The 11714-nt window shown below is 33.1% G+C and overlaps 1 protein-coding gene across 3 annotated transcripts; it reads right to left on the bottom strand.

The window, feature by feature from the left end:
• Positions 1 to 5755: 5755 nt before the first annotated feature.
• LOC105341921 (uncharacterized) lies at positions 5756 to 9472 on the bottom strand. Of its 3 annotated transcripts, none has more exons than XM_034456127.2 (5): positions 8954 to 9472; positions 7993 to 8145; positions 7455 to 7587; positions 6373 to 6543; positions 5756 to 6024 (listed from the first exon to the last, which is right to left on the bottom strand). In XM_034456127.2, exons 1-5 carry the CDS (start codon positions 9409 to 9411, stop codon positions 5827 to 5829), a joined length of 1113 nt encoding a protein of 370 aa, XP_034312018.2. In that variant the 5' UTR covers positions 9412 to 9472; the 3' UTR covers positions 5756 to 5826. The 3 variants fall into 3 exon arrangements, with proteins under 3 accessions (XP_034312018.2, XP_065941681.1, XP_065941680.1); XM_066085609.1 differs by having other exon boundaries at positions 9315 to 9470; XM_066085608.1 differs by having other exon boundaries at positions 8947 to 9468.
• Positions 9473 to 11714: the final 2242 nt, after the last annotated feature.

The raw sequence follows: 11714 nt of genomic DNA, 5'->3' as shown, positions 1-11714 counted from the left end.
TTCAGGATTCACACCATTTTCACAAAGACGAACACAAGTTGCTACAGTCTCAGCATCAAGACCAGTATTTAAAAGTTTGGATATCTCCAAAAGTGCTAAAATTTAAAGAAATAAAGAATTAATCAACAGACAAGAGATTTAAACACAAATGGAGTGGAATGACAATTATTGAATTCATGCATTGAAAGTCTGTGCATTGAATCTTCCAACAGGTGGACTATCTTACCGTATTATGGTATAAACAAGAGAGAATAATCTTACTGGGAACTGGGTCAGTAGGACATCTGTCATTTTAACAATAGAACATTCTATCTAGGTATAAACTAAATAGAAAATTCCATCGTTAAAATTACATATTGATGTCATTAACATTAACATGGTTTAATGCAAGAAATAGATGGTTACATCCCCAAATTTAGTGAATTTATGGAACAAAAATGACTTCAATTTCTGTCCATCCGAGTGAAATATTCTCGAGATAAATTGATTTTCTTAATAAAAAAATATACACTACTCTTTAATTCAGGTTTTATCTAAAAGCAATACTTACATTTAAAATAAGGGAGTAAAAAAAAAATTAAAATAATTCATGCTGAAAAATTATCCAAAGATCTGCAATGTAGATACTACATGTAGCAGCAGCCAGGTAATATTCAATCACAGGCACCTGAATTTTTATCAATCAGTCGCTTAATAAGTCATATATCGAAAAATTCTACCCCTATATATAACTACAATTACGTGTATTTATATATAGTAGAATTTTTTCGATAAATGACTTATTAAGCGACTGATTGATAAAAATTCAGGTGCCTGTGATTCAAAATTTGTATAAATTACTTCATACTACAGGCAATAAGACATCAAAATATACATGTCTATTAATATAATCAAAATAACAAACAAATGCAGCTAAAATCTGTCCCACTATTTTTTGCTTCATTATTAGATATTTACATTTGCAAATATGTTTCCTTACATATATATTTTAAAAAAATGATGTTTACATTAACTTCCACTGTCTTCTAGTTTTCGTGCCGTTAAGGTATGAATGTTATAATTCATCTTATTAATGTGGAAATATTCTAAAGTAGTTTCAAAATTGATTTTGTCGTTAATATGTATTAGAATGTCTCTACATGCTTACTATCTAACGTTTCCTTGGACGCTGACGGCTTTCGCTTTCCAGAGTCCGCCATTTTTTCTACGAGTTGTCGATGTTAACGCGTTCAACGAATTATTCCACCCGTTCTATTTCGTGTTCAGTCTCCAGATCTTGAGAAGAGTCAGTTTTTTCCAGTGCAGAGTTTTATTTTTTTCTTTAACCATAAAGTATATTATAATTTGTGTTTTAAAGCATAGATAGAGAATTAAGGGATAACTAGTAAATTGGTAAACAGTATCAATTGCTCAAAACCATTTCATCTATATAGATTATTTGAAATTCACATTAGGAAACTATACACTTACCAAATTACAGCAGACAAATTATATGTAGGAGCAACACAATCAAATACAGAGACATACGATGAGATGATGATGAAAGAGAGAGGGGCCGGGGGTGCGGCCATCTTCAAAATAAGTCTGTAGCTGCTTAGTTCGATAGCTGTTCTATGCATTGTCCTGTTCTTGTATCAATACTTTTCAAACAAAATGACATGTAGGACTTCGTATTTATTGCTTTTGTATTTTTTGACAACATATTTGGCCAGTTTTGAGCAGAAACAAGCCAGTTAAAAATGTTTACATTCTTATCCTCAAATGTACAAGATCATTGGCCGCTCATCCCCCTTAACTATTTAAGTTGGACTAGGTATGAATAGAACTTAAATCATTTGTTTAAGAGCTCCAACACTAGTACTTCAACCCAATCTGAGTTGATCTAAAATCCCGAACCTGTCTATGCATCTAGATAATTTGAAGATCATTCTTTGTATCTGAAGCTACCTCTGCATGTGATTCATTCACATAGTTAAATTAACTCAGCAAGTTTTAATTAGTACAGTGTACTATTATTTGCAAAAACATGTGACCTGCTTTAAAAACATAAAACTCCTCCAACATTGGAAACACATGGCTCAGGCTCAGCATCCAAGCCTCTAGAGTGCATCATTATCACACGATGCATCATCTATTCAAATCTGACAAAGGCTTATTTAACCAATAATAACTAAGATTTGTCTATCAAAGGGCACCTGCTCCAAAAACTTTAAAGCGGTTACGATTTTGGTCCTTTTTTCCTACTTGTATTGTTTTCAGTGCATTAGTAATGCATTTCTCATGATCAACCAAATTTGGTTTACTGTATACAGGGAAATGTTCGCCCCGTTTTATTTTCGCCCCTTTCGTTCTCGTTGTCAGCGGGCGAATTCAAGTCAAGGCGAAATAAATTATTGTAGCAAGGTTTAAAACAATAACATATAATACAAAATAACAAAACAGGAGCAGAGCAAACACCGAAACACGGGCCTCTACAAAAATAAGAGGTAGGATTGGGTGCCATGGAGGAGTGAACATCCTTTGCTGACTGGTCTCTTTGTTGTAATCGGGAAAACGGAAAAATTCATCGACAATTTGGTGATGAATAATGTTCTAACAATAAGTCTATAAACGTCAGTCATCATTCGACCTAGAGGAAGATTGTATTTGCTGACAAGGTCGTTGTATCGACGATATAACTTACAAAATAATGACTTTTCGATTGAGACTGTTGATAATCTTGTTTTATCAACTCGTTGCAAATAGCATCAAAACTTGTCTTATGTACACTTTATACAACCATTCCTAACGATAAATAAAGGTCCAGGATTTTTTACATCATTCGTAGCTGCTTTTTCAATAAAATTGGATCTCGTTAATTCACCTACCTTGTCATCGATCATTTACGAAACTATTTTCAAATTGTTAAAAATCATTCGGATTGCGTACACAAATACTCTTAAGATGATATAAAAAGATGCTTGCGTTTCTGATTCACAACATCTATGAAGTTTTTGGAAATCAGGACTTCCAATAATATGCTGAAATTCCAATGGGAACCAATTGCGCTCCATTGTTAGCAGACCTATTTCTATATCCATATGAAGCAGAATTTATTCAAAGACTTGTACATGCCACAGGTGCTTGTGGACTGGACCGTGCACTACCCCTCCCCCCCCCCTCCTTTTTAAATATTTTTTCCCGAACTTTTTTTCGGGCCTCTCGTGCGTTACCGTTAAGTCAATGACATTCGGAACACCGGAAGAGTTATCGTTCTTAGCATAGATGTCGCTGTGCAGCTAACTTCCGTAGCTTCTACTTGGAACGTTTCAAAATATCGTGGTCGCGAGTGACAAATGTTTATTAGTTGGATAGATTACGGTTCAGCGTGCTAATTTATATAAGTTTTCAGATAGAAGGATATGTGTGGAAGTGAGAAAAATAGATGACACCAAAGGTATAGCGATTTTTGATATAGTAATCGTTTGAATTTCCCAGGTGGTACCTCAATGTAAACAAACGGGAGTTGCTTACCTTCTCTCTTTATATATATAGGGGAAACGAGTGTGATTATAAAATGCTACCAAGTCGTGATATTTCTTTTATTTTTCGGCTTGAGACATATATAAGGGGTTGTTAATGATAATTAATAAAAGAAATAAAAAAAAAAATTTGAAAAAAAATATAGAAAAAAGGGGGGGGGGGGGGGTAGTGCACGGTCCAGTCCACAAGCACCTGTGGTACATGCAAAAAAGAAATCACTTGCTTTAGCCTTCAATTCGACGTTTAGGTATATCGACGCTTCAGCATCCAAGTCTTTAAAGTGCATGGCCATCATTAGGTCCAGATACACCATCCATGCAAGTTTCGTCTGTTTATTTACAATTGTTATTTCCATTCTTACATCGACGCGATATATAAGATGCGCAATCCATACAAGTTGGAGAAGTTAAGACCAGTAATAGCTAAGATATAGTACCCAAAGAGCAACTGTTGCAAAAACTTTAACTTGCTCTAAAAATCTTAAGACGAACCATTTGTGCAAGTCCGATGAATATAGCCTGCCCAAAAACGTTAACCTGCACAAAAATTCACGGTCCAGCTTCAGCATCTAAGTTACACCATACATGCACTAACTTAAGTACAGGCCCTGCCCCCAAAACTTTAACAAGGTCCAGACACCGACGTCAGGGGTAAAGCATAAGCGCCCCCACCCCCCCCCACCCCGACTTTGTATCGGTGAGTTAAAAAGGAAGAGGAAGTAATTGGGTACTTCGCGCTTCCTAATAGTATTTTCCCCCGTTGGTTAATTGGTTACATGTAATACCCCAGCGGAAGTACACGGTGACGTACCATTCATTCTTTACGAAGACATCCATGGCGCCCAGCAAACGTGCTCTCCACAAAGTATCAATGCTCAAAGCGAAGCAAAGGAGAAAAAGTTTGATTTTATTACCCCCCCCCCCCCCCCACCTCCCCCGGTGGGGTCAACATTTTAACATACCTTGGTAATAGGGATTCGACCTACGTAAGCCGTGTTTAGCTTATAACAATGGCAATGTTTTGTCACTATACGTAAATATGTTTATTTTATTCCTATTCCTTACTAAAACCATATCTAAGATTGAACCTTATTGACGTATAATATCTAATAAATTATGATTTCAAGCATTTTAATCTTACTATTGTAATGATAAAATTAAAAATTAATCATGCATATGACTACAGGCCTTTTTAGAGCAATGGATTAAATTACGATTACTTGTAATTATAAATTAAAAATGGATGATTACCGATTACTCATGATTGCTCAGCAACCTGTAATCGATTACAGCTGATTACGATTAGCCTATCCCTGGGATTGTGATGAACTTTGGTGGTTTACGGGCAAAAATGTATAGTAAAGTTATTGCACAATAGATAATGGGGGAACAGGATGCAACAGCAAACATTTTTTGTAAATGATTCTTTCAGTTTTCTAGCCTTTTTATTTTCATGATGTTCTCCAAAATATACATCAACATTATAGCTACTTTCTTGCCTTCCATGGAAGATAATTTGAATTATCCCTTTTGTCAAATGAATTTGATGACAAATTCAAATTTAAGAAATTCAATAATTCAGTTTCATAGATTTTTTAATACATTATACACATTTTTCATAAGAGCGATTATTGGTATCACCAACTATAACAATCTAAAAGACAATGTCAATATTATGAAAAAGTCACATGATTTGTTTCTGTCTCCTCTATAAAATGTCTTCAACCTTTTCTAAGTGTCAGATTACTAAATTTTCAACAGGTTTAGTCATCTTCAGTCAGTTATTGTAATCTGTAAATGCCAAAGGCCCATGGGCCACATTGCAGTGTCACCTGAGCAACACTCAACCAAGGAACTTTACAAATCAAAGATTAATACAGATCATATTTGCATCTGCCAAGAATTTATTTTATGCTCAGGAGCAAATGTTACAAAACATTTTATCATGAAACAAAGATTAGATTAGACTATGTTGTATGATCATTTGCAGGTTGTTAGTTAACCCAGAGAGAAACTAGATTGGGGCATTCAATCCATTATGAGAACCTTGCTGAATACATGTATTTTGCTTTTTAAAAGTAATCAAGATCTGTACTTGGTTCCTTTTAGGCTAGCCGCTAGGGTACAACATCCTTAAACTTCATGTACATTTATATGCATTTCTATGTTTGAATTTTTCAAACTTGAAAATTAATAAACCTTCTTACATTATAAAAAAATAATGAACCATGAAACCCTTGAAACAGTCTTTATCGATATTTTCGTACACAAATTCACAACTGTTATATGGAATGCTGCATGGTCTTCATGTAAACTCTTTCGGATTTGATTGCACTTGTCCAAACCAAAAGAATGCTTCTAGAATTTCAGTTCGATCCCTAGCATCCATATAATCATACGGTCTGGTATATGATATTGTTGCTTTGCTTGTCTGATCTACCTTTCCCTTGCCTCGTATTAAGTGATAATGAGATTGGCTTATCTGAAGAAATGTAAAAATAACCTGCAAAACAGTAAAAAAAAAATGTTAATGCAAGAACAACTTCAAATGATTTTTACTAAAGATATCTCAAGTGAAGACTTTATTAACTCTGAAACCAGCTACAAGGTATTGATACACAGTAGGCAAGATGAAAACATAATTATTTCTTAATACCACTCCACTTTATAGCTATTTATATATAAATTGATCATAATTGAACAAAGTAAATTAACTTGCATCAATATTTACAACATACAGCTTATCATCATAAATAAAGACTTTCTACAATCATCCAACTTGAAAAGTCTTGAGTATTTCTTTAGCCTTTCAAAAATAGTGTAGAAAATCTTCACATCTCTTAAAGCCTACCTTGGTTCCAATACAAAGAATTCCTACTATTCCTGCTGGAAAGAAAAAAGAGCACTCTCTCTCCATGAGGAGCTGCATCCCATGTTGAGCCAAAACATTTGGTGATAAATTCTCGGAACTGAAATTCTCCCCTTTAACATAATCTCCTTTAAATGCATCATACTGCTTTACCTTAAAGTACAGAAAAACATATAGAGTTTGAGAATTCAATCAAAAGACTCTTAACAATAACAGTATGTCCAGCTTGAGTAAATTGTTAGCAATAGATAACCCAATGCAGTTTTGTTCATCAAAGTCTACACATAGAACCATTTTAACAAGAGCTTGGACTTTGGGTAGATGTGTCAAACAGCAATGTGATTTGTCTGGCTTTTGAGCTAAGATTACGCAATTGGTGCATATTTCGCTTGAAACCGCATCATTTTTAACTTGTTTTGACGCAAGGAATAGATAGCTACCCCCTACTGAAAGTCCAAGGTCTTGTTAAAATGGTTCTAACATGAACATTTCTAACAGATATAAAATAATATTCTGCTCAGAAAGTTACTTTTATGAATCTGTCCATTAATTATTTAACTCTTTTTGTTTTATAAGCCAAATTTGACAAATTGCTCCTTACAATTCTTTTTAACAAATGTTTGCATGTTCACATGTAGTTGTAATATAAAATCATATAAAAAGATTAGATATTTAGAAATCTCATTTTCTATAAGAATTAAATTCAACAGAATTATTTTCCCACTGCAATTTTCATAATACATTGTAATATTAAAGTAGAAATAATCAGACAGGAGAGCATTGATTAATCTCCAGAATAAAAGTGAAAAGATCAGGTGAGAGGACTTTAATTCAAACTGCTTCAGTTCAGTTTACCACGATTTGGACATTTGGTCACAAAAAAAAGTATTTACATGTAGTTTCAATTTCAGTAGAATTAAACATTGCATCCTGTATTTCATGATGCAAATATTTTATAACATTTGTATAAACTGTACAGATACAGAATAATAATATATATCAGTTAAATGAAACCACTTTATGATGCAGAATTAAGTGAACAAACGTATGAATTTTTAAGTTACCTCTGTGACAACAATGAGTTCCAAATTCTTTCTTCCAGAAGAGGATGGTGGTAAAGCCATAAAACGGATGTCTGGTGTGCCACGGACAGTGCTATCTTTTATTTGCAGGATATCTGAATAAGTATTCCCTGGTCTAAACAAATTCAAGAATTAAATCAATTTCTATCCTTATCATGAAGAACTAATTACATATGTACTGCATAAAAATCAGTAAAAACTATAATGCTAGTACCTATTCAATGATTTAGTATGTTTGTGTTCTAGAATACATTTTTGTTAAAGCACAAATCCTTGTGAGCAGGTTATCACTTGGAATTATTAAACTTTGCATACCTCTTACACATTTGAAATAATCCAAACACTATTTTTTTTAAAAGTCATAAGCTAACAAATTCTCATAATATTTTGAGTATGACTATGTAAATCTCAATTAAGATTCATGGTGTACAAGTAAATATGATTAAAAACTAGGTTTAAAACCAGTTTAAAATATTTTTATAATAAGGGGATCGATGCTCAGCTTGGGTATAATACTTACTCTGGATGCAGAAAACAAATTTTGGAGAAAGCCATGAACAGGTTAGTGAATCTCCCCACTCTTTGATATGGTTTCCCCCACCTTATAAGCAGTACACATAAATATCTCCAAAACTCCAACAGATTATTCCTCCATACTGAATATACCTGTAAACTAAAAATGATTTATAAAGTTAAGATATCATTATCAACTCTTTTCATAAACATTGATGATTCTTCTGCTTACAAATAATAATTTAAGTTCTTATTAATTACCGTAGTAGAATTAAATTTGGTAAGTGTTAAAATGGAATGACTAATCTAAAATTAACACTGAACCCTTTCGAAAGCAAAGCAAGTGAAATTTTTCATTATGCTTACAAATTTACAAATTATTTTTCACTTGAAGTTAAATATCTTGATCTATAAATTTTCACCTGCCAATTTGAACTAGTATTAAGTTTATCATTTCCGTTGCCCAAAATGAGGTTTAACTTGCCCTGGGCAATCGGACAATTGTAAATATTGATCCCTGTAATTTATGTAAAACATGCAATTTTTTTTTTCATGTAACAAATTCCTATTGGACTGTAATAGTGTGTATATATAAAGGTTCAGTACTGCCACGCTCCTACTATAGCACTAGCTAGTAGGTTAACCCTTTAGCTCAGTCGGTAGAGCGTTGGTTTTTAAACTGAAGGGTCCCGAGTTTGAGCCTAGTTGTGGTCATTCCTCCTCTTCTATTACAGGACATTGATTTTAGTAATAACTTTTTCTGATAGTATATTCTATTGATTCTATATCAATTTAACTCAATCAGTGTTCTTGGCATGATACTTGTCATGGATGAAATCAAGGTGCTTTCATATACATGTAGTTTTTTTTTAGTTTGAGCTATTTTTCCTCTTTAACTTAAAAAAAATTCATAAAATATTCAATAGAAATTCAAAGAGGTGAGGCGGAACATATTATTTACCAGGTACCTTCTCCAATCCCCCAGATCTGTTTTATTTAGGTTTTCCATAATGTTGTAATTTTCCTGTTCAAACACTTTAATCGCTTTTTCTGCCGTTGTCAGCGTTTCTACAACACCCTCTCCTGTCAGTGACTTCTCTGCACTTTCAAAGTCAAACGAGAAAGTCCACCAATCTTTCGTCAATTCGATTAAGCATTTATGCATTTTTGAAATTTCTGAATCAGTTTCTGACTGTTTGGGTTTCCGAAAAATCTGTTTAACACTGGACATTAAAGTATCAAGATCAGTACTGGATTTGTCAAAGTGAATGCCAAGTTCCAAGAGATGTGACATTTTCCATTCTGTCGTTTTGGGTGGTAATTTCCTACCATGATTGAAATAATCCGAAGAATCTGATTCGGTAGTATATTCCACTGATGAGGAACTGTCAAGCTTTTCTGATTTCGTTGTAAGTTTCGCGGACATGTCTATAGTTGCTCTTCATCAAGTTGTGTATGTGTGAAGCAATGTTTACAATTTTCGAAATCTCGCGCGTGTTTCCGGATACACTAAATACCCGCAAAATGACGAGACCTGAGTGGCTGCGAGCAACAAATCTCAAAGTAGCCTATGTTTATTTTATCAGATTTTCATAATCTAATTCCTCTATCCCATATTATATCAAATATATTTTTATAATATTATATCATATATATAACCAGGGCCACTTAACTGATATAACATGCATAATTTGTTAAATATTTTTCTTTTCATTCTTTTTAAATCATTCATTTTTTTTTCATCTTCTTACTTGAGTCGTACATTTTTATAGTATAAATTAGACATTTGAATTTAAGATGAATACAATTAATTATGGAAATAAACAGACATGTCTTGTAACCGCAGCTGTCTGGTGGCAAACGAGTTATACATGTATATTCTAAAATCATGGTGCAGTACATTATAAATCAAGTGCTATCACTCACACGTGTGCACTGACGATCAACACCCATAAAAAGGACACCAATCATCCCTTTCATATTTTTTTTTCAAATTTTTAAATCTTCAAAATAAGTCTGTAGCTGCTCAGTTCGACATCTGTTCTGAGTGTTTAAAAAGGCATTGTCCAGTTCTTGTATGCATACTTTTCAAGCAAAATGACATGTAGGACTTCATATTTATTGCTTTTATATCTTTTGGCAACATTTTTGGTCAGTTTTGGGCAGAAACAAACCAGTTCAAGAAACGTTTACATTCTTATCCTCAAATGTACAAAATGGCCACACATCCCCCTTAATTAATATGTATGTTTCATAACTGACTAAGAGCGTATTAACAGCGACAATACACATACATTTCATACAAATATACATATTAGTATGAATATAAATATAAGCATTGAACGCTTATTTTTGGATGTCGTCGGTCCTGTTACACACCAAGCGGTGCAGACAAATCATCATACCGCGCTACCGTGCGGTAATCAATGTCTGCATCGCTTGGTGTGTTAATTAGGATTCACGACGTCCAAAAATAAGCATTCAATGCTTGAATGAATGAGTAAATAAATGATTTACAAAATACTAACTTATAATCAATTTTATCCCTGTGACGCATGCATATGTATTATATTTTATAAAATTTTCATTTCATTCTGTCAAACAGACTTTGCTACAAATTTCATATCATTATGGTGTTATATCCTGATTTTTTTTAGTAAGAAACGCGGAAAATTTCAATCCATGGTTTGTTTTCATAATTTTTTTTTTCAAAATTGGCTCATTGAATATCTTCAAGGTGTCGCTAAATTCAGTACTTTTGAGTTCAAGGCAACTTATTTCATTCATTTGCTTTGGTGATAACAATATTGTTTCTTATCTGATTTAAAAGGCAAGAAATATATACCTATTATTAAAGAAAATGCAAAGTCAACCATCTTTATAATAAAATTATATTGGGTCTTATGTAACAATTTTAAGCATTTACCTAGTAAACAGCCGGTAAACAAAAATTTAAATTGAGGAGTGAATTCCTTCCATAGAGTTACATGTAAATAACTAAAGTCTGGACAAAATAAGATTTTATCGAGGCGTACCTGTAAAGTTAACACTATAAAATAACTTTAAACGTAGCACAATAGATGATGACAAGCAGTATCATTTATGGACGAGTTTTTTCCCCAATTTGAGGTAAATGATATGCACCCAGACTGCCTATAGATCACCTTTAAAAGAAAACACTACATTCATATCTATGTTTGAATACATTAAATGTATCAAATATCCCTACGCGGCTGCAAAGCATTGTCAAGGGTTAATATACAGTAGCCTGTATTTATGTTACGACGCCAGTAATCTACATGCAGCACAAAAAAAGACAAAATCGGCTAAAATAAATACGAATTAATAAATCATAAAGTTTGTTGCTTTATATACATGTGTATTGATTATGCTACTGGTTTAATTTAACATTCAAATGATCATTAGAAATCAGTGACATTTATAACCAACTCGTCACGGTAAACAAGTACAAAGCATTGTGCATGTTGTAATTTGACAATTATACAGGCGGAGTATCACCGGTTTTTTGTTGGACGTATATGTAGAATACATATCTACATATATAAGGAGCATTCCTTCACGGCAATCATATTCAATTATAATTTTAAATGCAATAAATATTTTCTGCTTATTTAAAAACACGCACGGAATCTATATCAATTCGGCAAAACAAGTCTTAGGAAATTGAATATATTTTTTACATGCTTAATCACTGCCTGAATAGAGGGC

The sequence above is a fragment of the Magallana gigas genome, chromosome 5, assembly GCF_963853765.1.
Source record: "Magallana gigas chromosome 5, xbMagGiga1.1, whole genome shotgun sequence".
Taxonomy (NCBI): domain Eukaryota; kingdom Metazoa; phylum Mollusca; class Bivalvia; order Ostreida; family Ostreidae; genus Magallana; species Magallana gigas.
Note: the sequence above shows the minus strand (reverse complement) of the source record. Positions and strands in the feature narration are given on the sequence as shown.